Source organism: Phaseolus vulgaris, chromosome 8, assembly GCF_051622355.1.
Source record: "Phaseolus vulgaris cultivar YP4 chromosome 8, ASM5162235v1, whole genome shotgun sequence".
Lineage (NCBI taxonomy): Eukaryota > Viridiplantae > Streptophyta > Magnoliopsida > Fabales > Fabaceae > Phaseolus > Phaseolus vulgaris.
In genome coordinates this window covers 59,451,405-59,475,459 of record NC_143505.1, presented here as the reverse complement: position 1 = coordinate 59,475,459, position 24,055 = coordinate 59,451,405, and the positions used below count along the sequence as shown (strand labels likewise).

General features: G+C 33.7%; 3 protein-coding genes and 1 long non-coding RNA gene across 6 annotated transcripts; 2 read left to right on the top strand and 2 right to left on the bottom strand.

Moving 5' to 3' along the window:
• Positions 1-1,712: 1,712 nt before the first annotated feature.
• On the top strand, positions 1,713-2,628 carry LOC150025693 (uncharacterized). Its single transcript, XR_016514656.1, has 2 exons — positions 1,713-1,902; positions 2,306-2,628. It is a non-coding gene; the product is annotated as an uncharacterized LOC150025693 (long non-coding RNA).
• A 759-nt stretch (positions 2,629-3,387) lies between these two features.
• LOC137823419 (Pseudouridine synthase family protein) lies at positions 3,388-8,603 on the bottom strand. Of its 3 annotated transcripts, XM_090293640.1 has the most exons (10): positions 8,301-8,603; positions 8,177-8,212; positions 7,741-7,853; positions 7,479-7,627; positions 6,658-6,802; positions 6,421-6,523; positions 5,200-5,622; positions 4,340-4,765; positions 4,020-4,086; positions 3,388-3,681 (listed from the first exon to the last, which is right to left on the bottom strand). In XM_090293640.1, the coding sequence occupies exons 1-6, from the start codon at positions 8,551-8,553 to the stop codon at positions 6,482-6,484; spliced, it is 738 nt and encodes a 245-aa protein (XP_090149766.1). In that variant the 5' UTR covers positions 8,554-8,603; the 3' UTR covers positions 3,388-3,681; positions 4,020-4,086; positions 4,340-4,765; positions 5,200-5,622; positions 6,421-6,481. The 3 variants fall into 3 exon arrangements, with proteins under 3 accessions (XP_090149766.1, XP_068484637.1, XP_090149765.1); XM_068628536.1 differs by lacking the exon at positions 6,421-6,523; XM_090293639.1 differs by lacking the exons at positions 5,200-5,622; positions 6,421-6,523.
• A 1,138-nt stretch (positions 8,604-9,741) lies between these two features.
• Positions 9,742-13,990, bottom strand: LOC137823417 (putative tRNA pseudouridine synthase). The gene is made up of 8 exons (XM_068628535.2): positions 13,509-13,990; positions 13,344-13,379; positions 12,713-12,825; positions 12,466-12,614; positions 12,121-12,265; positions 10,983-11,420; positions 10,074-10,489; positions 9,742-9,975 (listed from the first exon to the last, which is right to left on the bottom strand). The coding sequence occupies exons 1-8, from the start codon at positions 13,729-13,731 to the stop codon at positions 9,972-9,974; spliced, it is 1,524 nt and encodes a 507-aa protein (XP_068484636.1). The 5' UTR covers positions 13,732-13,990; the 3' UTR covers positions 9,742-9,971.
• Positions 13,991-14,931: 941 nt separating this feature from the next.
• TIC110 (translocon at the inner envelope membrane of chloroplasts 110) lies at positions 14,932-23,107 on the top strand. The gene is made up of 15 exons (XM_068633230.2): positions 14,932-15,555; positions 15,649-15,708; positions 15,903-16,026; positions 16,132-16,200; positions 16,306-16,404; positions 16,690-16,756; positions 17,135-17,199; positions 17,320-17,414; positions 17,633-17,760; positions 17,845-17,945; positions 18,738-18,954; positions 19,209-19,363; positions 21,075-21,200; positions 21,290-22,264; positions 22,614-23,107. Exons 1-15 carry the CDS (start codon positions 15,089-15,091, stop codon positions 22,854-22,856), a joined length of 2,991 nt encoding a protein of 996 aa, XP_068489331.1. The 5' UTR covers positions 14,932-15,088; the 3' UTR covers positions 22,857-23,107.
• Positions 23,108-24,055: the final 948 nt, after the last annotated feature.

Sequence of the window (24,055 nt, the reverse complement as noted above, 5' to 3'; positions counted from 1 at the left end):
GGAACCGTATTAGAATTGTCAGAAATCTAACAAATACTTTTTGAATTGGACACTTCAGGGATACGTGTCTACAGGTGTCATACGAGTGTCGGTGTACTCGTATCGGACACCGACACGCCATTTAAGAGGAGTGCCCGAGTTTCATAGTGTACAACTCTAAGGATTATAAAAGAAAAATATCATTTTCCATAATTTCATCGTCTATGATTCTCATCTATTGAACGATTGAACAAGGTTAAGCAATTTTTGTAATATGAAAGAGGAGAATTGACAATGTGGCATCATGGACCCGCCACTCACGCCAAAAGTAACCCATTTTCTTGTACTATTTTTTATCCAACCAATCAATTACTTTCTACACCATCAAACCTATTTATATGTGAAATAACAAAAATATTCTTAAATAAAAGAGGAGATACAAATAAAAAATTATTCTTGGAACCCTTTTTTCTAACACGTCTCTGCATTGAATCTCTGGAACACTTCTCCAAACTTCATAAACCCTTGTCCAGAATGCGATTTTTGTTTTCTAAATTTTTTTCCACAACGTATTTATTTATTTATTCCAGATTTGTTTTTCTAGAACGATATTTTAATTTTTAAATTCTATTCTAGAACTTTGTTTTCAAAACTCAATAATTTACTTTTTCAAAAGGTATTTTTCGAATTTCAAATTTTCCAATCCAGAATGAAGAGTAATTTTGAAAAATTGGAATATGGACCAGGTGCAAGGTGCAGAAAGAATTTGCCTCAATCAAATTGGTTGCTTAGTTACAAGACTTTTGACTCATTAATTTGAATTTTGAAGGACCTTTATCCCCACTTTAACGTTTCTTGCCAAACACATCATCCTCCAGCCAATGGAGGACCTTTCACTGACTTCCTCATTTCATAATCATATTGCACTCAAATCTTATGAAAGCTAGCTGTTACCAACTTTTATGCAGATAATGCTGAATTCAGATATTACAGTTTCATTCTTATAAAAGAAATCAACCAAAGCTTCTAATTTTGTTATTCAAATAAAGGATTTCAGAACTTTCTGTTAAAGTGATAATATACAACAGCAAGGATGTTTTTGATTCATAGTTCTAATATTAACTATTAGATTCAACACTTAACATTAAGCCAAAAAAATTATTAATAGTTAAAAGATAAGTTTTTCTACTTAAAAAGATAACCCCATAAGCATCACAAACAATTATCCTTAGTCCCCTTTTACAATTGTGTAATTGATATTCAACCAAATCCAAAATTGGTATAATTAGGATTGAGTTATTGAACTAAGGAAGCTAAAAAAGTTAATCTTACATTTTAAGTTTTTTATCTTACATATAAGTTCAGATTAAAAAGTTCTTTATACTTTAATAACAACACATAAGTCAATTCTAAGACACTACTGAATAACAACAAATGAGTTCAAAGTGGGTGAAAAAGGGAACAAAAGTAGAAGAAAAGCTTAAACACTAAATTGCAGAATTTAAAATTTAAATAATTAAATCTGACGTACTGATAGAGTTAGTTTGAATTGAAAAGGATAAATACAATAATTGAACAAGACAACAAGTTGTAATTAATTTTGTTGAAATTCATCAATTTTAAATTACTTTGAGTTGCTGTGATTATCAAGTCAAGTCACCCTAGGTAGACAGGAACACCAGAAACGATATACATATGTGTGTGTGTGTGTATATATATATATATATATATATATATATATATATATATATATATATATATATATATATATATAATAAACACAAGACATTCATCGATCCCATGCAAGTGTTGCCTTCACACATTTTCACATCCTCGAGGAAACGCAAACATGAAATTTTTTTGGTTTCTTCAATGCCTGTTCTGCATGGCTATGCTTCTCATCAGTCCCTCTGTTGCTCCCAAGTAAGTAACTACCTTTCTCAACAACGCCTCTTACAATGAAGTAACTCCATTTGGTTTATGAATGTGTGAGAGATTGTCATAATACTTCCTGAAGTTAAAATTACTTTCATTTGAAATATACAATTTATTATTACTTAGTTACAACCATTATTATATATAATCTCTAACAGATATAACAGCAGGAAACTATTCTGATAGACAGATTTCAATTGAGAGATTTATTTGATATTTTTCTAATTCCAATAGATTAATATGACAATATCTCACAGATTCAGAAACCAAGTAAGGGTTTACTCTTTATCAAATCCTAAAAGAATTAAAAATATACTTATATATATATAATTCTGTTTAATCCTAAATAACTATGTTCATGGTTGAAATTAGATGGGTTGTTTTGTAACAGTGCACCAGCTCCTCCTTCAAGTGGTGACTTGAAGGTGCCAGAAACACCCCCCCAACTGCCACGCAAGGTCTCTGGTTCACGCCCATGAAGAATTTCCAGATCAGCTTATATATAAAGTTTGGTTCTTCTATATGTAGTACTATCTCTTTTCCTCTAAACCTTTTCTTGCTTGGGATCACCAGAAATAAGCATGGACTCCTATGTCTTTAGCTATATATGTAAAAATAAACTTTGATCTTTCTTGTTGCGTGTAATAATAGTACCTCCTGTTAATTAACTACTAGTGCTTTCAATAAATATTGAAAATCCCTGGGTTAGTACAAGAATATTAGTTCCAAGTTAAGACTAAACTTGCCTTCAAGAATTGTATGATTAGTAGTAATTTACTGTTGGATTTTTTACGAAGTTGAAGGGACAGAAATATCTTGTTTCAATGCTAGTTTGGGACATAAAACATGTTCCATGGATGATAGGTACGCACCAAACAGCAAGCCAAATAGTTTATTTCAGTAAATATGAGATGAATGGCTTTATTTTCAAAAAAATTCCCAAGTTTTCAGCAGGTGCAAATAATACAAATATCAGTTCCTTGCTTCTTATCCACTGATTGTCCTATAATTATCTACACAAATAAAATAAATTTATGAATTTTTAGTTCCTATAGTTCATAACAAAAAGATGAACTCTTTGTTTGGTGAGGAGAAATAGGTGGAAAATAAAAATGTGAGTTTGTTTTGACTAAGAAAAATGAGTTGATAAATTAATATATGCAAGATCCACTATTTTTTATCTTATTTTTCGTCTATTTTCCTTCACTTGTTGTTTTGTTCAATACTTTTCTAACTAAAAATGTTTATTTCCATGCTATTTCTTACTTTGATTCACATCTTCTATTTCTATCCATCCATTCACACAGTGGACATTTTGAGTATGATGATTCAATTTCTACCAGTTATGTTTACAAATAGTAGTAATATAGTAGGTATATATTAGTTTATCTAAATAAATCAGTCATTGAGAGAAAGTAACTTTGTAAACATTCAATAATATGAACTACTGAAAGTGTAGATCTACTTTACTAGTTTTCTCAAGTTTAAACTTTAGATGTGCATTGTATTAAATATTTTAAAAGAGAATTTAATCGTCCCCAGTGATTATACCTGGATCGGATAGAACTGTCGTCAATAAAAAATAGTTTGGTCTCTACAAAAAGAAGCTTGTAATGAAATTTTAGCTATATGAGCTTAAAAGTACAAATTAACCTAACTCATTTAAAAAATGAACAAAGGTCAAGTCACATACACGAGAGAGGCTATAACAGGATACCCTGTAGGCATCCAATGGATTGACTAACCTATTCGCATCCCCAATTGGTCCTGCAAGAGGTATGTAGCTGAAATGGTAAGTTTGAGCATAGCTGAGAACCCTTTGCAGCAACTCTTCAAAGTTCAAACACTCAAAATGGTACTCTTACGTAAAGGGAAAACTTTGTTACTCTAAGAAAAGAGCTGATTTAATACTGAATAGAACGTAAGAAAATTCTCCTGGGACCATAGGAACGACTTATTGTCTCCTTTTCTTTGCAATTTTCACGAAACTTATCAAATAACATGCTCATTTTATCTTATTTTTAATGATTCAAATTACACATATCTCATATATAGTCTGTGCATGTAACATATGGTGGAAACTGGAAAGTTAGAATCAGCCATACCTTTCTTGAGAGCGATGGAGTGGTGCATAGGCTTGGCTTGGCTTGTGTAGCCTTTCATTTCATCCCACTGAAATGGAAAAGGAATTTAGTTAGCAATTAGCAATTGAAAACAAAACTTCATTATCTACACAGCTTTGCATGTAGCTGTGTTCAATTGACTTGACTAAATGTGGCATGATTTTCATTCCCTACACTACATCTTGGCAAACAATAAGAATGGCCATGGATGATTTGATCAAGCAAGCAGAACAAGAAAAGAAAATGCAGTTGGCCCACAAAGCAGAACAGATAAAATGTGGGTACAAATAGGACATGTATACCATGATTCACTGTGTGTCTGACGCTGACTTTACCCTGAAATTTTCCCTCCATGTCTTCCAAGCCTTTCTGACTTCATCCAACTCACCATCTGGAATGCTTGAATAGTTTTCCAAATTCTCAACCCATTTTTCCCAAGGAGAGTTTGATGAGTCTAGGAACTTCGACACTTCAGGCAAGACAACACACGTGTAGAACTCATCAACTGCTTTGAGAATTTGTTCTGATTCAACCATAGACACCATTTCTTGCCGTGTAAAGTTTCCAGCTTTTGATCTCATTTTGAAAGCATTTCCCCTCAAAATCAGAACTTCTGGTGGAGCAAGTGGGAGGACAATCCGTGAAAACTTGTTGAGTGACACCGAAATGACGTCTTTTGGGATTAACTTGCGCTTTACAGCCACAGCAGTCCCAACCATTTTGCGTATCTGATTAGTCATTCAGTTAGTGTGATTGTGTGATTAAGGTTAATGTAAAACAGGTCATCGGAACCAAGAAGTGCATAAAGCTATATTTTGTTATTTGAATAGAAAAGTGCCCAATGTACAGCCCTTTACAGTGTTTAGATACCCAATGTAGAACTGGTTATCAGAATACTAAATATTTCAAGAGAAGAATGTATGAATGCAGCAAACACACCGAAGTGTCCAGTTAAGAAACCCCAGTGTTGAAGTCATAAAGGACCACTAGTCAAATTCCAAGAATGAAGAAACAAATCCTATTTGAATTATGTCCTATAGGCACGCAAAAATTAAGGTTATGAATGGTCATATCATAAAGGACCACCAGTCATGTAATAAAGATTTAAATTAACAGTGTGTCAAAATTAAACTCTTAGGAGTCAGAATCAACTAAGACTTACTTGATGTAACATGAACGAGTCCCCCCATATATGGATCTCTACATAATCATATCCCATAGATGTTTCCAACTTCCCACAAGAACAACGAAAAACATTTCTGAAATGGGAAGCATTTAATCTATCTTTCTCATCTGGTTCGTGTAGCCATCTTGCACGAACTACTACATTAGAGTTTTGACTACTCAAGCCATTGGATTCACTAGACTCTGGAGGCTTGTGGCTCTCTTCCTTATCACTTAATGTGGTTGGACTGCCATCCACAAAATCATAATCATCACTGTCGTCACTCTCTGATTCAAAACCTGATGCCAAACTAGATGATCCTAATCTGTCTGACATGACATCACTTCCAGATGATTGCCTTACTTGGTATTTTTTCCTGTACTTAGATCGAACAGTATAATTATGGAAAGGATGCTCTCCCTGCAATAATAACATCAGCGAATACAAAAAGTAAATAAATACCTGATTTTAAAAATTAGAGCCAATTACAACTTTAAAATCATTACTTTAGCCTCCCCTACTATATATATGACTCCTTTAAAATCACTATTTTTTTCAATTAGTTTTCACACATACCCCTTGAACGATTAAAATTATTTCACAAGTATTCTATGTTTTACAAATATTATACAGGTACCCCCTATATTTTACAAAACTAACATACAATACCTCTGTCTCATATCCTGTGGTAGAATGCCATATATGGACCACAAATGTTTCTTACAAAACATTGTTCAAACAAAATGCATTACAAATTTTGAAAATCGCCACCATTGACCCAGCCCAGAATTAAAAAATCCCTCTCAAAAATACCTACTACAAACAGAGAAAACAGATTGTCCACAAATATAGTGAAGGAGAAAACGCACAAGGTGTCCAATACTTCAAACTGCAGGGCCATGGTTGTTTAATGAAGGAGATAATGACACTTTTTACATTAAAAACTTCATTAAAAATCACGTGCAGATCACATAATGTGAATAGTAAACAAAGTTAACATTGTTTGCTAGGGAGGGATACAACTATAACCAGATCAGAAAAGTTCAGAAATTTTGTGTTGGTGTAATTACATCAAGCTTTAAAGGGTGTCTCAGTAATTTATTCTAAATGGAGCTAACACCATTTGCAAGGAGGGAGTGCAACTGTAACAAGGTCACAAAAATTAGAGACTTTTGTGTAACATAAAAAAGGAGAAAATACAGCTTAATTACAACAAACCTCCGGAATGTGTTATTTTAATTAGCTCTAAACATTGTGTATCAATGATCTTCTTCTCTTGTTAACAATACATAAACAATCGCCCATTACAATTAGGTTTGGCCTATACACAGATTGAAAATACAGCAAATAAAGTTAGAAGCAGCACTTGATAGAAACTGAGATCTATACTAGAGAATTTATGTCAGGAAAAACCATTCAGCAACTAAACAAAAACATAAATGAAAATGAGTATACCTCAAAAACATTAAGTATACTGTTGAACTCTGAAATATGAAAATCAATTTCATCCTTGCTAAAATGACTCTGGATTCCTATTATATCAGCAGGGAGGAGATAAGAATATTTCCGCAAATTGCACTCCCTTCTAGGATCAAATCTCCTAAAACAAGCCAAAACTATAAAGCTATAAGTAACTGTAAGAGAGCAGCAGTAATTGAAAATCAAGGAACACTTGCAATTTGTGAGTCATCTAAAAAAACATAAGTCGTACCAATAGTCCGAAAGAAAATATTTTTTTTTCTTTGTGCATAATCCCACCGGTTAGTTCTATTCCCACACGGTGGGGAAATGGCTTTGGTTGCTGTTATAATTTTCCCACGGATGACAATTTAATCTGAACATTTTTAATTATATACATAACTAAGCATACAGGATTTGTATAACACTTGCATGATTTGTGAAACAAATTGGGCTTTCAATTTTCATACTGAATAGAAGCAGACATAGATGTGTCACGTCACGTGTACTTATAAAGTGGGTTCAGAAGTAAGAGCTCATATATCCTTTAAGATCGTAGTTGAGCAGTCAATTGTAAATTAATTTTCCTATATTAACATTATCAATTTCCTAGTGACAAATGTTAGGGTAGCATCCCTAATCAAATATCATTAAGAATGGACAAATAATGAGATGCAGGAAAAAAAATCATTTAATCTATCGAACCACAAGTACGTATGCATACCAATCAGCATACGAGAAGAGAAATTCAATTATGAAACAACCTCAAGAAATCAAGCATTACAATGTATATATATAACCAGCCAGAGATATCTTACTTCGTTGAAGGCAGAATGCTAAAAACTCTGATGGTATAAGGAAGATAAGAGTTAATGCGGTTTGCTAGCGCAATGCCATAGTCATCACCTTTCCATGCATTCTCAGGGATTTCCATCTTAAAGGATATCACTGTTGCCAGAGAGTGGACCTACACAAGCAAATCATACAAGTGGGAAAAAAATGAAGATATGTAAAAACACAATAACAACAACAAAACCAATTCATAAAAGGAATAACAAGAACTTCAAGAAGGTTACTCACTCCTTTATCAGTTCTGCTACTGCGGCCCCATTTCACTTTGTTCAAGTCCCCAAAATTACTATCACGCATGCCACCGGCAGTGAAAATCGCAGTTTCCAGTTCTTTCTCAATAGCTACATCATGTCAAAATTCTAATACTTTAGCAACACTCCATTGATTCACACACATAGGCTTAAGTATATATATGCCAGCAGTCAGAGTTTACTTTAAAGAATCAAACTATGTATAAATTCAAATAACAAACACACATTTGAATTTCACCACAGTACCTGTTAGGCCATATTCATAACACAACATGATTCCAAATTCCAAAAACACTTGCCTACATTAATGAGCTACATCCATCTTCATAATTTCAATTTTCAAACAAGAACTAATACTTTAATGGGAGATTTTCTACCATAACCAACAAGATAATAGAGAAAAATGGTCTTACTGGATAATGTGTGTTCATCCCGTTGTATCTGCAGGCCTGCAAATAACCCCATGAAATCAAATTAGCCAGATTTTAAAAAAAGAAATGAAATTTGAAAGAAGAAAGAAAAGGGCTAGAGGGTTACCTCTAAAATCTGTTCCAACATATCCAACCCTCATTACAACCTTTTTCTTGAGGAAAGGTTCCCATTTGTTAGAAGGGGTTGGAAGAGAGTGAGTGGAAGAGCAGAAGCAATTGAAAACAGTTGGAGGCAGAAGCAGATATGGCAAAGAACAAGAAGGGAATAACATTGCTACCAAAGTGGATCTTTTGCTCTGTCTTACACGAGTTGGAACTGAAAGAAAGTGAGGAGAAGAAGAAACACAGTTACTCATCATTTTCCAAACTTTCTTTCAACTCAATCTATTATGCTATGCACTGCCAACATAACATCTTCGTGGTACGCTCACGTTAAATAGTGCAATTATCGTACTTTTTCTTTCGCTCTATTTTAATTTTCGGTTTAATTAATTAATTACTAGGTGTTTCAAGGATTTTTTTTAATTGGATTTGTATTTTCTTAAAAAAATTATTAATTGCAATTGTGCAATTTTGATACTCCTGTTTTTAGTTGTGTAAATTTGGTTGCTTTGCTATTCTTGTATTATTATAATGAATGTTTAAATTAATATTAGTTATAGATTTACATTGAAATTTTGTCATACTGGGAAGAAATACATTCTAATGACACCACGTTTTTTTTTCAGTTCTAAAATAGACAAAAAAAATAATTTTTTTAAACGAAAAAAATTAATGGTTTAAGTATAATTTATGAAAAATATATATTCACTTGTCTTATCAAATTGTAAAAAAAAAAATCATATAAAAATAAATAATATAATGATTAAATTAGTATTCTATTTACATATAATTTTATTACAAATATGAACATAATAAAGAGTATGATTACTACTTTATTAATAACATAAGGGATATATAATGTAATTTTTTTCTTATAAAGATTTTCCTCAAATGTGATATTGTGCCCATGGTTGATCGGATAAGTTTGCACACATGGTAGTCATACAACACAAGTTTTTGAAAATCATGAATTAACCTCACAATGATATCAGTTAAGACACTGGAAAAAATGGAAAAAAAATAATCTATATAATAAAATCATTAATTTTTTGTTTATAAGAAAATTCTTTAGTTTTTATATTTTTATATTTTTTTTAATTTTTTAAAAGTTTTAGAAATATGTTATTTTAAAATAAAATAATAGATGTAAGTGTCACTTTATTAAATATATAAGAAAAACAAATGTCATTAGTTCAAAACATTAAAAAAAAACTTTCCATATTAAAATTAGAAAATGTGTAAATCATTTTATTAAAAATATAATTGAGATGTGCATTTATTTTAAAATTAGAGAAGGTGAGAATATATTTAGAATGACCGTTGAGGATCTAATGCAATTTCTTCTTTTATTATTGGTCAGAAATCAACCCTCATCTCTAACTCAGTATGAGAGATTATTCAATCTGTTTGTATGTAGCTAAGGTTATTATCATTGACTAGAGAAATTTTCAGCCTCTGAAGTTGTCATTTATTGCTCATATGTTCAACTTGATGAATTCTTCAGGAATCATTTCCACAGGGCATTCAAACCAAATAATTAAAACTCATCTTTGACTATAAATTCTTTCAGAACTAAAAGTATTGAGCAAACATGATTATCCATTGATAGATCCAAGACCAAGTAGGCTGAATAAATAGCGCAGGACAATCAGAACAAAAGTATTGAATTCCTTCTTCACCTAATAGCAAGAGCAGAATAGAAAAATTCAGGTGCTAGCCCATGGAAACTTTAATTGAGGGGTTAAGCAACCAAATTCAGAATAGGAAGAACAATCACCTCCTCTGAATGCTGGTTCTACTTTCGAGATTTTCTTGTAACAAATTCCAAGCCTTCCTGACCTCATCCAGCTGATCATTTGGTATGCTTGTGTAAGCATCCAATTTCTCAATCCATTCTTCCCAGGGAGATCCTGATGGGTCCAAAAATTTTGAAACTTGAGGTAGCATAACTGATGTGTAAAAGCCATCCACTGCCTTGTTAATTTCTTCTGATTCCACCATTGCCTGCATTTCAGGCCTTGTCACATTTCCTGGCCTTGTTCTTATTGAGAATCGGTTTCCCCTTAATATTAGAACTTCTGAAGGTGCAAGGGGTAGTATAATTCTTGAGAACCTTGCCAGTGATAGCTTTATAATATCTTTTGGCAGTACCTTGCGTTTAACTGCCACTGCTGTCCCAACCATTTTTCTTATCTGGTTAGAGTATAAAAGGTCAAATCACAAAGGTTATAAAAACAAGGAAGCAGAATACATCAACAATTTAATTCAATACATGGAAACAAAATGACAGTGGATGCCAAAATCTCATTTAAGGTTTGACAGATCATGCCATGACTAAAACAAGCAAATAGAGGTTAGTTGGTCAATCATGATCCTTACTGAATAACCAGGTATTGCAATAGTATATGCAACTTCATCATTTGTCAGAATATCAACTTTCATATTAAGTAATCAAATAGCAACTAGGAAATAAAATCAACTTCATTAAATACTGTGGGTATAATAAATTGCTTAGATCAAAGGGGGCTAAGTTATCCAGAATTTTCATAAATCAATACAAGTAAAGCATAAAAAGTTTACAACAAAAATGCATACTAGTGTCTATGCATGTGAACCTTAATCCTGGGGTATTCTCTAAGAATAAAAAAGTTAGAGAGGACTAATATGGGGCAAAGATAAGAAATACCTGATGCAACATGAATGACTCTCCCTGTATGGATATCTCTATGTAATTATATCCCAGTGATGTTTCCAGCTTTCCACAAGAGCACTGAAAAACTTTTCTGAAATGGGAAGCACTTAATCTGTCTGCTTCATCAGGTTCATATAACCATCTAGCACGAGCAACCAATCTAGAGTCTTGGCCAGGCAATCTATTTCCATTCTTATTGCTAGAGCCAACAACAGGTTTACCAAAATTATGAGTTTCTGAACACTTCTGGCTTCGGCACTCTATATTTTCTGTAAATGCCTCGTCAATTTCAAAATTTTCTTCCTCATCACTGTACTCACATTCAGACTCATATGGTGGCAACCTCTCTACACTCTTTGATGACAATTGCTTATTAGGAAAATGTTTCCTGTACTTAGCCCTAGCCGTATAGTTATGGAAAGGATGTTCCCCCTATGAAAGACAATTATAGATAGTAACACTAATATCAGAGAAACAACATAAAATATCAGAAAGCCTGATCCTAATATAGTCAAAAATCTAAAATTTCTAGCACACTTTCAGGAAACACAGCCATCTGGCATCCATGTCCCAACTAAAAAACCATCTAGTTAAACTGATAACAGAAAGAGGAAGAACTAGTGAATGTTTTGTTTATGTTACGCTTTTAAACTAACTGCTGGGTCCATACAAAATGTTGGGTAAGGAAGGAGACAATAATGTGATATATTAATACATGTATGAACCATCAGAAATTAACTAATAACAGGGGAAAAAAATATTCATTACTACTCTCATTGTTTCTTTTCAATTCACAGACTTTTGAAAGATTTTTGTTTCAGTTTAACTGTCATTTTTAAAATTTATCACAATAATAATTACTTTGTTGTCATCTGTACTCTTTGACTCTTCACCTAATCTTTTGCATATATGTATTTATTGTGATGTAAAAACGAAAAGGGTAAAATAGAAAATCTTATAAATACCTTGTTAAGATCAAGAACATTGTTTACAATTCATGGTTTGTCGAAAATAAACTTAAACTACACTTAAAAAGAAACAGACGGAGTAGCATTAGTAATTAAGAACCAAAATAAATGGAGGTTTTTCTTTTAACAGATAAGGGAGGGAAAGTGAGACTAGAATACCACACCTCAAATACATTGAGAATATCATGGAACTCTGATATGTGGTAATCAATTTCATCATTGCTGGAATCGCTTTGAATACCAATAATTTCAGCAGGAAGAAGGTAGGAGTACTTTCGCCAAGCACATTCCTTCCTGGGATCAAAGCTCCTAGGTCAAAGACATAAATCAAATAATTAGAGAAAGGGACCACCAAAGAGCAGCCGGACCTCACAAGTCTATCATTAAAAATTGAAATATGATATGCAGTACATTATCATTATATAAAATGTTCACATCACAACAGATTTCAGTTCAGAGATTACTCCATATTATGAATACTGAAAAATGATATCCATTCCAAGCCTTACCTTTGTGAGGGCAAAATGCTTAAAACTTTGATATCAAAGGGAAGATAAGAGTTAACATAATTTGCAAGGCCAAAGCCATAAGGGTCTCCATTCCAAGCATTCTCCGGGATTTCCATTTTAAAGGATACGATTGTTGCAAGAGAGTGAACCTAATATATAGACAGCATCAAATAGAAAAATCAGACTACATATGCACCAAAATCAGAATAGTACACAATACAAATCAAAACGACAGTTCACAAATTACTCCTTTGTCAGTCCGGCTGCTTCTAGCCCATTTAATCTTCTGCAGATCCCCAAAATTACTTTCACGAATGCCACCAGCCTTGAATACGGCAGTTTCTAGTTCTTTCTCAATAGCTTCATTTTTTTTAAATCACAACACTTTAGAAACGGTCGACCCAACTAGCTAGGTGGATTGAACCACACATGTACTCTACAAATTTACATTATACAGCCAATACAGATAAGAGAAATGCTAATAACACACTCTTTAACTTACTCTCTTAATCGTCTCCTTTATTATTAGCTAATTTTTTTTGAAAATCACAAAATTGTATGATTTCACTCTTTCTTCATGATTTTGTAGTATGTTTTTGTTAGTACTCCTGGAACACACAGTACTTCCTAGTCACTAATGCGTTGACACCAAACACGAAGAGTAAAAGATTTAAAAGTAACAAGTTTTTACTAAATTTTCAAGAATCCTTCAAATTAAAAAAAAGAAACTACTTTTTAAATAAATTTCATTCCTCCCCCTCCCTAGGTAGAGCATTTCTACAAACATCTTAGACTCAAAAAAAAAAAAAAAAGTCTTGTTCTTTCTCTTCTCAACCCCATATGCATAGAGCAATAAGGACAAGCAAAAAGAATCATACTGGAGAGAAAATGTTCATCGTGCTGCATTTGGAGACCTGAATGAAGAGTGAAAAACAAACAAGCAAACAAGAAATTAGACACGAGACGAAAAAGGGCATCGTAGTACGAGAATATTGGTGCTTTAAACAAAGATAGGAACAACAGGGTATGCTAGGAAATTGGACCTCGGTAATTGGTGCCAACATATGCAACGCGCATTACAACTTTTTTCTTTCGTGAAGGTTGCCATGACTGTGAAGAAGTAGAACAACAGCAATGGAATCGTGTCCTTCTCTTATTCTTCCCAAAAGCGGGTGCTACTGTAAAGGGAGCTTTCCTGAGCAAAGGAAACAATGGCACCCGCAAACACCAACTAGCCATTTTCGCACTCCACACCTCAGAGTACATTATGAACACTACTCCAACAACGTTGTTAATATATTTTTGAAAATATTATACTCTTAGTATCTTAGCAAAAAAGTTCATATTTGGCTATGTTTTATTTAAATAATTGCGTTGTAGTTCTCAACCAAAGGTTTAGATCATGATTTAAAAGATCCTATTATACTTTATAATAACAAGAAAATATCAATTGCAATCACTTGAAGAATTGAATTAAACTTGATACACTTGTTCATATGCTCACTTATGTTCGCAATTAAACTTTGGATAAGTAATCATAACCATACATTAGTAGTTATTTATAAAACAATTGTTGTTATGTAGGTTGAAATTTTATTTTATTTTTATCCTTTTTTTTATGTTAGTTCCTAAGAGTTCTTAAGTAAGAATGGGCAGGAATTGCAAAAGAAGATAAGTTCAACATTTAATAATAACATTTGAAAATAATAAATGTTATTAAATATTTAGATTAGTGATGGATAGTAAATCTAAATTAACACATATACTAGTTAATGGTTGTATTAGTCTAATATTAAGTACAAAATCTATATTTAAATGATTTAGGACATCTCGATCATGTATAAAACATTTTACTATATTTAAGTGATATTTACATTGCATATTGCATAACTGAAATGTTATAGATTTAGGTATTTCAAACATATATAATACAGATTGTGTAAAAAAAATATATTTATAGCTGACATTTTCTTTATCTTTCATATTCCAATAATATATAATTATAGAAAAAAATATTAGAAATAGTCCACTAATCTCTAATTATAGAAACAATATTAGAAATGGGAAGAAGATATTATTCACGTTCTTCCCTAGAATCTAATAATCATTTATTCAAATAAACCTTGTGTGGAATATTCCATTTTGAAATAAATCACTAAAGTCATATTGAACACTTTAAATAAATGACTAAAGTCATATTGTTGATTGTAGTTTAAAGTTTCATTCTCTCAACTAAATATAATATTTAAAAGTGTTAAAGAACACTTTTTAACACCAGAAATATATTGCACTGAATTAGTAGAAATCTGTAAAAGAATTAGAAAAAGTTGAGTCTTCTACCTTATTTAATGGTTGAGTCTTGTCTAAATATACGCACGCAAATGCGAGGGTACCCAAAAACTTTAGAATAAGTGTTGATGTGCCACGTGTAGGTGTAGGATTTAGCTTGTTCATAAGATTATAAACGAGGAATAGCCCAACCCAACCCAATAACGACGTTATCTACAAATCTACCCTTCTTTCTATCTTCTCTTCTTCTCCCTCTTTTCGTTAAACCCTATAATCACCACTGCACTCCACTCTCCCCTCTTCTTCTTACGACGTCGTTTAAGAGGGAAAAACCATGAACCTCTCCACCCTCACCTCTTCCCACACCCAACGCCCTCTTCTCTTGCCCTCTCCCTTCCACTCCAGACGACGTCGTTTCAGAGTCTCCCTTCCTCGCTGTTCCTCCGACACTGCCTCCGCTCCTCCTTCGGCGCCGCCACCGCAGCAGCAGCGACCGCCCAAGGACCTCAAGGGAATCGAGGTCCTCGTCGACAAGCTCTCGCCTCCCGCCAGACTCGCCACCTCCGCCATCGTCGTCGCTGGCGCTGTGGCTGCCGGCTATGGCCTCGGCTCCCGCTTCGGCGGTAATCGCTATGCCGCGCTCGGTGGAGCTGTCGCTCTCGGAGCAGCTGGAGGCGCTGCGGCGTACGCTCTCAACGCGTCGGCTCCGCAAGTCGCCGCCGTGAATTTGCACAACTATGTCGCCGCGTTCGACGACCCTTCGAAGTTGAAGAAGGAGGAGATTGATGCCATTGCATTGAAGTTAGCTTCCGTTTCTAAAAATGACCGTTCATTTTTTCTCTGGTAATTTTGTTCCTGCTAGAGTGGTTGATTTTGTATTGGTTAATTTTCCAGGTATGGTGTGAGCAAGCAAGACGAGGCATTCAAAGCTGAGATTTGTGATATATATTCCGAGTGAGTGACAAACTAGTGTTGTTGCTATCATTTAAGTTGAAATTTATGATATATTCTGTAGGTATACAAATTATTATTATTGTCATTATTAATGAGTTATACTTGTTAACGTGTAGGAGTATTGAGTTATATGATATTTGGCTGTTTAATTTTTTTTCACTGAATGATTAATTTGTTTATAACGTGTGGTTCAGGTTTGTCTTTTCTGTGTTTCCTCCTGTTGGTGAGGAACTTAAAGGTGACGAGGTTGATAGGATTGTTGCCTTCAAAAATTCTCTGGGAATTGATGACCCGGATGCTGCTGCTATGCACGTGGAGGTATTTTTGTTTTTATTTTATGTGCATATGTGGAGAGAGATGTGTGTTATTGTGAGAGTGGAAGCGGTCTGTGTCTTACTGGTTTGGTTCTTGTTGATTCCCTAGATTGGGAGGAAAATTTTCAGGCAAAGGCTGGAAGTTGGAGATCGTGAAGCTGATGCTGAGCAACGCCGGGTAAGTTTGTTGTGTTGTAATGTTATCTTAAAGGGTTGGTGGCAATACCATTTAGATGAATAGTGGATACTTGGAGCTTGACCATTGTTGGAGTCTTCAGTGCAGGCATTTCAAAAGTTGATATATGTTTCAAATCTTGTATTTGGAGATGCATCGTCTTTCCTTCTACCTTGGAAGCGTGTGTTCAAGGTCACCGATTCCCAGGTATTTGTTACTTATTTGGTAATGGTATGCTGGCTTGTGCAATGTGATATTATTATGCAATTGTAATAAGATTTGAAGCATAGGCTCATAATTGTCTTTGGGCATTCGCTTATTAGGCAGGAAGAACTAATTTGCTGCATAAAATGCTTTTGCCATTTTTGTAAACAGTGGCACGCTGGCATGAATGTGGTCACATTTCTCAATAATTTTTATCTGTCCTCATTGTCATTATTTCAATTGCAGTATTTTTTGTTATTTTTCATTTGACTATAATCTATTTACCAGATTGAAGTTGCTGTACGTGACAATGCACAGCGTTTGTATGCTTCCAAGCTGAAATCAGTTGGCAGAGGTAAATGTGTAGTCAGTATTCCTCTTGGTCTTTGCTTTCTATTACTGTAACAAAGTTGATCAACTATCTGAAGTCACAATTTTATGCTTTAAAATTTTGCTTATTAATGCAAGAAGATAGTCTGGCACACTTTTACTATCTGTAATATGTATAGTAGTGGAGAAATGACTGTGAATGTTACCCCCTTTTTGTGGTTTTGCATGCACTTCTTATTAAATTATGCTTTAAACTTTGTTTGTATTTATCTGCTATACTGGATTTTATTCTTTAATTCTCTAGAATTACTGCAATCGAAATTAATGAATTCTTTCTATAGCAAATTTTATAAGTTTTAAATCAGGTTTTCTTCGAAAGTGCTAACCAATAATTTCTTGCCAGATATTGATGCAGAACAACTTGTTGCACTGAGAGAAGCACAACTTTTATGTCGCCTCTCTGATGAGGTTCATTTTCATTATTTCTTCTTTCATAAGTCATAGATAATTTTCAACTTCTATGTCCCTTCGTCTCACTATCAAATAGTTCCTTGGTATAGTATAATTAAAGGAAATTTTTCATTGAAGCTTGCTGAGAACTTGTTTAGAGCGCACGCAAGGAAATTGGTTGAGGAAAACATTTCAGTGGCAATTGGCATACTTAAATCTCGCACCAGAGCAGGGTAAGATTCATGATTCTTCTGCCTCAAAATATTATTGTTCGAGGGATTAGTTCAGTGCCAGTTTTCATTAATTGCTGAACCAATGATGGTTCCACATTAAAATTTTAAATCTGGACATCTTTTTCTTACTTTTTTTTCATTAGAGTTACTATTCATTTTTTAATTTTTACAAATGATGCAAAAATAGGATTTTCCATATCTGATCATTACTTTTTCAGTCCTGGAGTTAGCCAAGCAATTGCGGAGCTTGATGGGGTATTGGAATTTAATAATTCACTTATCTCATTTAAGAATCATCCAAATGTGGATCGCTTTGCCCGTGGTGTTGGTCCAGTTTCTTTAGTTGGTAAGCGATGTGATTATTAGGTGTCTATGTTCTTTGCTCTTTTTAATCTAATTCTTGATGTTTACCAATTCATTTTTGGCATAGGCGGTGAGTATGATGGTGACAGAAAGATAGAAGACTTGAAACTCCTATACAGGGCTTATGTTTCAGATGCTTTGTCTGGTGGTCGCCTGGAAGATAGTAAGGTAAATGACCATGACAATTGGATATTAAGTGTGAACTTGTTAGCATGTCTTCTCTCAATACACTAGTTTATTTTGAAAGTGGAGTAGTGTTTTCCAGATTTATGTTCTGACATCAGATTGAGTAAGTTATTTTCTAAATAATGGGAATATTCAGTGGCTAGTTGGACAAAGTAAATGGTACTATAGTATATCATGTTTGATGTATTGATTATCTATACTTATGGTCTTCCACACTCCCATTGGTTTAATAGATATTGAAGCCTAGCAGTTTAGCTTTAATGGTCATTCGTAACTGTCTCGCATGTTTGATCTTTCTTTTTGGTGTAGTACCAAAGCATGATTGAACAGGTTGTTCAGTGCATGCTGCCATATCCATATTGTTCAGTGCATGCTTATTTTAAATATTTCAGCTACAACAGTATTTATTTTCCGTACAAGGTATCTGTTTAATGGTTCAAGCCTACTGGATTTTCACTTAATGGAGCATTTAGCATTATAAAACAATGTCCTAAATCCTTGCTTAACACTTAACAACTTAAAGATTTTTTAAGTCAGGTGGTTTTTTTTTTTTTACTGTTATGTACAAGCTTAAGATTCCCCTTTGAAATAGACATGTTCTCTAATCTTCCTTTCATGAGTAAAATTCAGATGAACAAAGACGCAACAATGTTGAAAACCATGATATCTGTCTATAAAGAGTTGTTATTGATACAAGATATGAAACTTGACCTTGACAACACTGTTTCTTTGATATAAAAAATTATATTTTGAATATATTGTTATTTGTTTCAGCTTGCTGCACTAAATCAGTTAAGAAATATATTTGGACTGGGTAAACGTGAAGCAGAAGCCATTTCACTTGACATTACATCGAAGGTATATCGCAAACAACTTTCACAGGCTGCTGCCGATGGTGAATTAGATATGGCAGATAGCAAAGCAGCCTTCCTTCAAAATCTATGTGATCAACTTCATTTTGATCCACAAAAGGCCAGTGAACTTCATGAAGGTAAAACTCATCATGTTTGCAGTTATTTGGAAGTTGATTATATTCGAGGCCTGGATTATTGAACACTTAATTTATATTTATGTGCAATTCTTAAATCTTAAGATTGTAAACTTGCAATGTAATATTCAATTCTGTTTCTGCTTTCTCAGTTGTTAAGGTGGTTATCATTTTACATGATGTATCTGTCGTTTTTTTTTAATATTATATATTTATTTGATTATAACAAAATCTAATGATAGTTTGTTATTCTTAAGAAATTTATCGGCAAAAGCTTCAGAAATGTGTAGCTGACGGGGAGCTCAGTGAGGAGGACGTTGCTTCATTGTTGAGGTTGCGTGTAATGCTCTGCATACCTCAACAGACTGTTGAAGCAGTGCATTCAGATATCTGTGGCAGTATGTTTGAAAAGGTAGTTGATGTTTCTTTTTACCTATCTAATTTCTTTTTCCCTCAGGTGTCAACTTAGTGAAATTACATATTTCCTGCTATGCAGAAGTAGGATTCATCAATGAATTATAACAGACTGAGAATACTATTTAATCTTGTTCATGGTACTGTCAACAATAGTTGACATGTCAAGTTGGGTGGCTAGCTGTTTGTAGAATATTTTAAATCCTGGATAGTGGCTTGGTCCGACGTAAAAAAGCTTTAGCAGGATATCCACTATTTTTGGATTTTTTATATAGTTATGATAAATATTACTTAAAAATTAATGATATTCATAACTACTGGAAACATAGGTGCCCTGAACAAAACAATCACCTAAATACCAACAAGTTAAATACTAGTTTTGTAGATAGGAATCATCAATCATCTTCTAAATCCACAACCTTTTTAAAATTTTCACTACTATTACAGTTGTAGATTTCCTTTTTAAAACGAAGTGCCATTACCGCTGCTGTTCAGCCAGCTATTTGGTCTGCTACAGCTGCTACACTAACTGCTCTGCTGTGACAGTCCCTGTAGTTGGCAGGGCTTCTTTGAACCCTGCCATGCCTCTAAAAGCATAATATTTAAAACCCTGGTTGTAGGAGGCATGTAAGAGATTCATTCAGGATACACTAACTGCTCTGCTGTGACAGTCCCTGTAGTTGGTAGGGCTTCTTTGAACCCTGCCATGCCTCTAAAAGCATAATATTTAAAACCCTGGTTGTAGGAGGCATGTAAGAGATTCATTCAGGATATACTCGGTAAGGAAAAAAAAAGAAATAGAGAGAATGGAAGAAAAAGAAAGAAATAGAGAATGGAAGAAAAAGAAAGAGATAGATGAGGAATGGGTAAAAATAGAGGTTGTTTGGTTAAAAAGAAATAGGTGGGAATTGAATAGAAATAATTTTTTTTTGTTGATATTGTTTAATTTATGATTTTTTAATATTATTTTATTTATTTATTATTAAGAATTATTATTATAATTTTTACTATTTATTACTATTATCATCATTATTGTTGTTGTTATTATTCGACAAGAAAGATTTGTTTATTATGATCGGGGATTTATTTAACAGTCAAAGAAAAGAAGGTTATTATTATGGCAGCTGCTGCACCTGCACTAGTAGCGAAAATAGAAAACACATAATCAATTAAATGTTGCAGAATTGGTTTCGGTGCAGTGATAAAAATGACTTTCCGGTCAAATCTCTCTATTTGCTGTAAAGAAACTCTTTAATATGGGTCCCATTTACTTATATTTCCTTCCTTTTCCACCCTTCTAAACAATCTATTTCCACTCTTTTCTTTTCTCTCTTTCTTTCTTTCCGTTGTACCAACCAAAATTTCTCGTTTGAGGATGTGTTTTCACCTTGGAGGGTCGTTCTATTATATGATAAGTTACAACTATTGCATTTTAGTGTGGTGATAAACCTTGTAGCTTACATGAAATATACACTGTTGTTACTTAGGCTGTCTATTCAATTTGTAGACCTGTATCTAATTACTATTAATCTGTTTTTTGGTTGGATTATCTTAATCAAACTTGTACAAGTCTAAATTACCTAGTTAATGACGTTGACGTGAAGAAAAGGTTTTGTTCTTTTCATGTTGTTTTAGCATGACATGTTTCAGTCTCTGCCAGAATGTTCTAAAGTTTTTTGAGTTATTTCTAATGCATATTTCTTTGATAGGTTGTCAAGGAGGCAATTGCATCAGGTGTTGATGGATATGATGCTGAAATCCAGAAAGACGTAAGAAAAGCTGCACATGGCTTACGACTTACAAGGGAAGTTGCTATGTCTATTGCAAGCAAAGCTGTGAGTATCAAGTTACCAAGAAACCCAATACTCTTTTATCAAGATTTGAGTAGGCTTAAATTTTACTCTGGTGTTTTTTGGCATTACAGGTAAGGAAAATATTTATTAATTACATAAAACGGGCACGAGGAGCTGGAAATCGTACAGAGTCTGCAAAAGAGCTAAAGAAGATGATAGCTTTCAACACCTTAGTTGTAACTAAGTTGGTTGAGGACATTAAAGGGGAGCCAAGTGAGATTTCAACTGAAGAACCTGTGAAAGAGGAGGACATTACACAAAGTGAGGATGACGAAGAATGGGAGTCACTTCAGACACTCAAGAAAATAAGACCGAATGAAGATCTTATGGAAAAGTTGGGCAAACCTGGCCAGACAGAAATTACTCTTAAAGATGATCTTCCTGAAAGGGATAGGACTGATCTTTACAAGACATACTTACTTTTCTGTCTAACTGGTGAAGTGACAAGGGTTCCATTTGGTGCTCAGATCACTACAAAGAAAGATGATTCTGAGTATCTTCTTCTAAATCAGCTTGGTGGGATCCTGGGATTGAGTGGTAATGAAATAGTGGAAGTGCACAGGGGTCTAGCTGAGCAAGCTTTTAGGCAACAAGCTGAGGTAATTTTAGCTGATGGACAGTTGACGAAGGCCAGGGTGGAGCAGCTTAATAACCTCCAGAAGCAAGTAGGCTTACCTCAAGAATATGCTCAGAAAATAATCAAGACTATCACCACTACAAAAATGGCAGCTGCCATTGAAACTGCTGTAACTCAAGGGAGGCTCAATATAAAGCAGATAAGGGAACTTAAGGAAGCCGGTGTTGATTTGGACAGTATGGTATCTCAGAACTTGAGAGAGATCCTCTTCAAAAAAACTGTGGATGATATTTTCTCATCTGGTACTGGAGAGTTTGATGACGAGGAGGTATTTGAAAAAATCCCATCAGATCTCAACATTAACAAAGCGAAAGCAAGAGGGGTTGTTAAAGAGCTTGCAAAAAGTAGACTGTCCAACTCGCTCGTTCAGGCAGTGTCTCTACTGAGACAGAGAAATCGCGAGGGCGCGGTAAGTAATACTCAAAGCTTCATGTTTGATTATCTAAATTCACGTTGGAATGTGAGGGTAACAAGATTTTAGGTAGATGTTTACATCTTTACGTTTCACAATAAGAAATTTATTGTGTCTAAATCGGTATGACTTGAACAATTTTTAGTAGTTTTTTGGCACTTGTAGAAAATCTCATACTAAATTTTATCAATACTTTATTTCAGAATAAAATTTAATAAATTTTAACCAAAATGAATTTGAAAAAACAACTTGATTCAAAATCAATTTTGCTAATGTTGATTTAAACAGATTTTTAGGTTGGTTGTCATGAATAACCAGGTGTGATTGCTTCTTGCCTTTTGTGCAGATTTCTTCACTCAATGACTTGCTGGCTTGTGACAAAGCAATACCCTCACAGCCAGTTTCATGGGAAGTGCCAGAAGAGCTTGCTGATCTATATACCTTATACTTGAATAGTGATCCGGCTCCTGAGAATCTGTCTCGCTTGCAGTATCTATTGGGTATAAATGATTCAACAGCTGCTGCTCTTGGGGAGATGGGAGATAGATTGCTCAATTCTACTGCGGAGGAAGAGAACTTTGTATTCTAGTCTTCTCATCAAATGTTTTGTCATTAGGCATACATACTGGAGAGACCGCAAGTGCTCTTCATTTTGCCATTTTTTTTATCGGTAGCAGAAACAAAATATCAAAATATCACGATGTAGAAATCTTTGGATTAGAGATGAGTGCAGTGCAGTGTTGAAATATTAGATGATATTTTTGAGACAGTTGACTTTATTAGCTGTTATTTTGTATGAATGAAAATAAGTTGTCATAATCGGGCGAGGACAAGTTCTTTTCACGGAAATTGTGAGCTAGTGGTTGTTTTCAAGTTTATGACTCAGCTTAACTCTAGGGCTTTTGCTTCCTGCACCTCTCAATTGGGTAAAATTGATTGAATTGTCCTTTTGGGTTTTACATTTTTCTCTCTCCTTTTCCACTCTACTTTATTGTTGTGTTTGTTGTTACACTACACTGTTGTTACTGTTATTGCTACCTCAAGCTCGTTCTGGAAAGCTTATTTTAAATTCTATGCGTTCTGAAAATTTTAATTTGGAATCTTAGTTTGAAAGTTGTGATGGAAATTTTGTTTTGAAATTCTTCTTCCAGAAATTCTGAAAACTGTGTTATGGAATCCTGAAGTCACTTTAAAGAAAGATAAAATAGTCATCTTAAAAATACTTCACTTGGTAGTATCTAGTCATTGTATGGCATAAAAAGTTAACATAGTTCTAATGAAGGTGTATTCACCGTGCAACTTAAATGAAAAGCAAGGAGATTTTAGACAATCAAATACTTGAAAGTTATGGTGCATCATATGAGATTTTAATGTTGTTAAGAAATTAGAAGAGAGAAGAGGCAGGAGTCACGGAGGGAATAATAGAAGTGAAGTACCAACCCAATCATTATCACCTCCACAACAATTTATACACTCACTATGTAACATAGACACTGATACGGACATGAAGATACGTATAATCTCTAAAATGTAGGATACGGATACACGGATCTATATATTATATAATTATGAATTATATAAATTGACAATAAAGATTTATGTGTCCAAGTATGTTCTAGATTATTTCTTAGAGCAAAAATATGTTTTTCATGATTAGTTCAAAATGATTTGTTTCTTATTTTTATAATTATAATAAAAATTTATACAATAAGTTTGAGCTTTTAGAAAATTAATGTATTTTTTCTTTTAAGATTGTGTTAGAACTGTATTAGAATTGTCAAAAATCCA

Coding starts and splice junctions, on each gene's coding strand:
- LOC137823419 (XM_068628536.1), bottom strand. CDS start 8,553: ATGATGAGTAACTGTGTTTCTTCTTCTCCTCACTTTCTTTCAGTTCCA. Junction 7,628..7,740: donor GTAGCAGAACTGATAAAGGA/GTGAGTAACCTT, acceptor TTGCTTGTGTAG/GTCCACTCTCTGGCAACAGT. Junction 5,623..6,657: donor GTATACTTAATGTTTTTGAG/GTATACTCATTT, acceptor TTATTATTGCAG/GGAGAGCATCCTTTCCATAA.
- LOC137823417 (XM_068628535.2), bottom strand. CDS start 13,731: ATGTACTCTGAGGTGTGGAGTGCGAAAATGGCTAGTTGGTGTTTGCGG. Junction 13,380..13,508: donor TGTTGGCACCAATTACCGAG/GTCCAATTTCCT, acceptor CTCTTCATTCAG/GTCTCCAAATGCAGCACGAT. Junction 12,826..13,343: donor CGATGAACATTTTCTCTCCA/GTATGATTCTTT, acceptor AAAAAAATGAAG/CTATTGAGAAAGAACTAGAA.
- TIC110 (XM_068633230.2), top strand. CDS start 15,089: ATGAACCTCTCCACCCTCACCTCTTCCCACACCCAACGCCCTCTTCTC. Junction 15,709..15,902: donor ATTTGTGATATATATTCCGA/GTGAGTGACAAA, acceptor CGTGTGGTTCAG/GTTTGTCTTTTCTGTGTTTC. Junction 16,201..16,305: donor CTGATGCTGAGCAACGCCGG/GTAAGTTTGTTG, acceptor TCTTCAGTGCAG/GCATTTCAAAAGTTGATATA.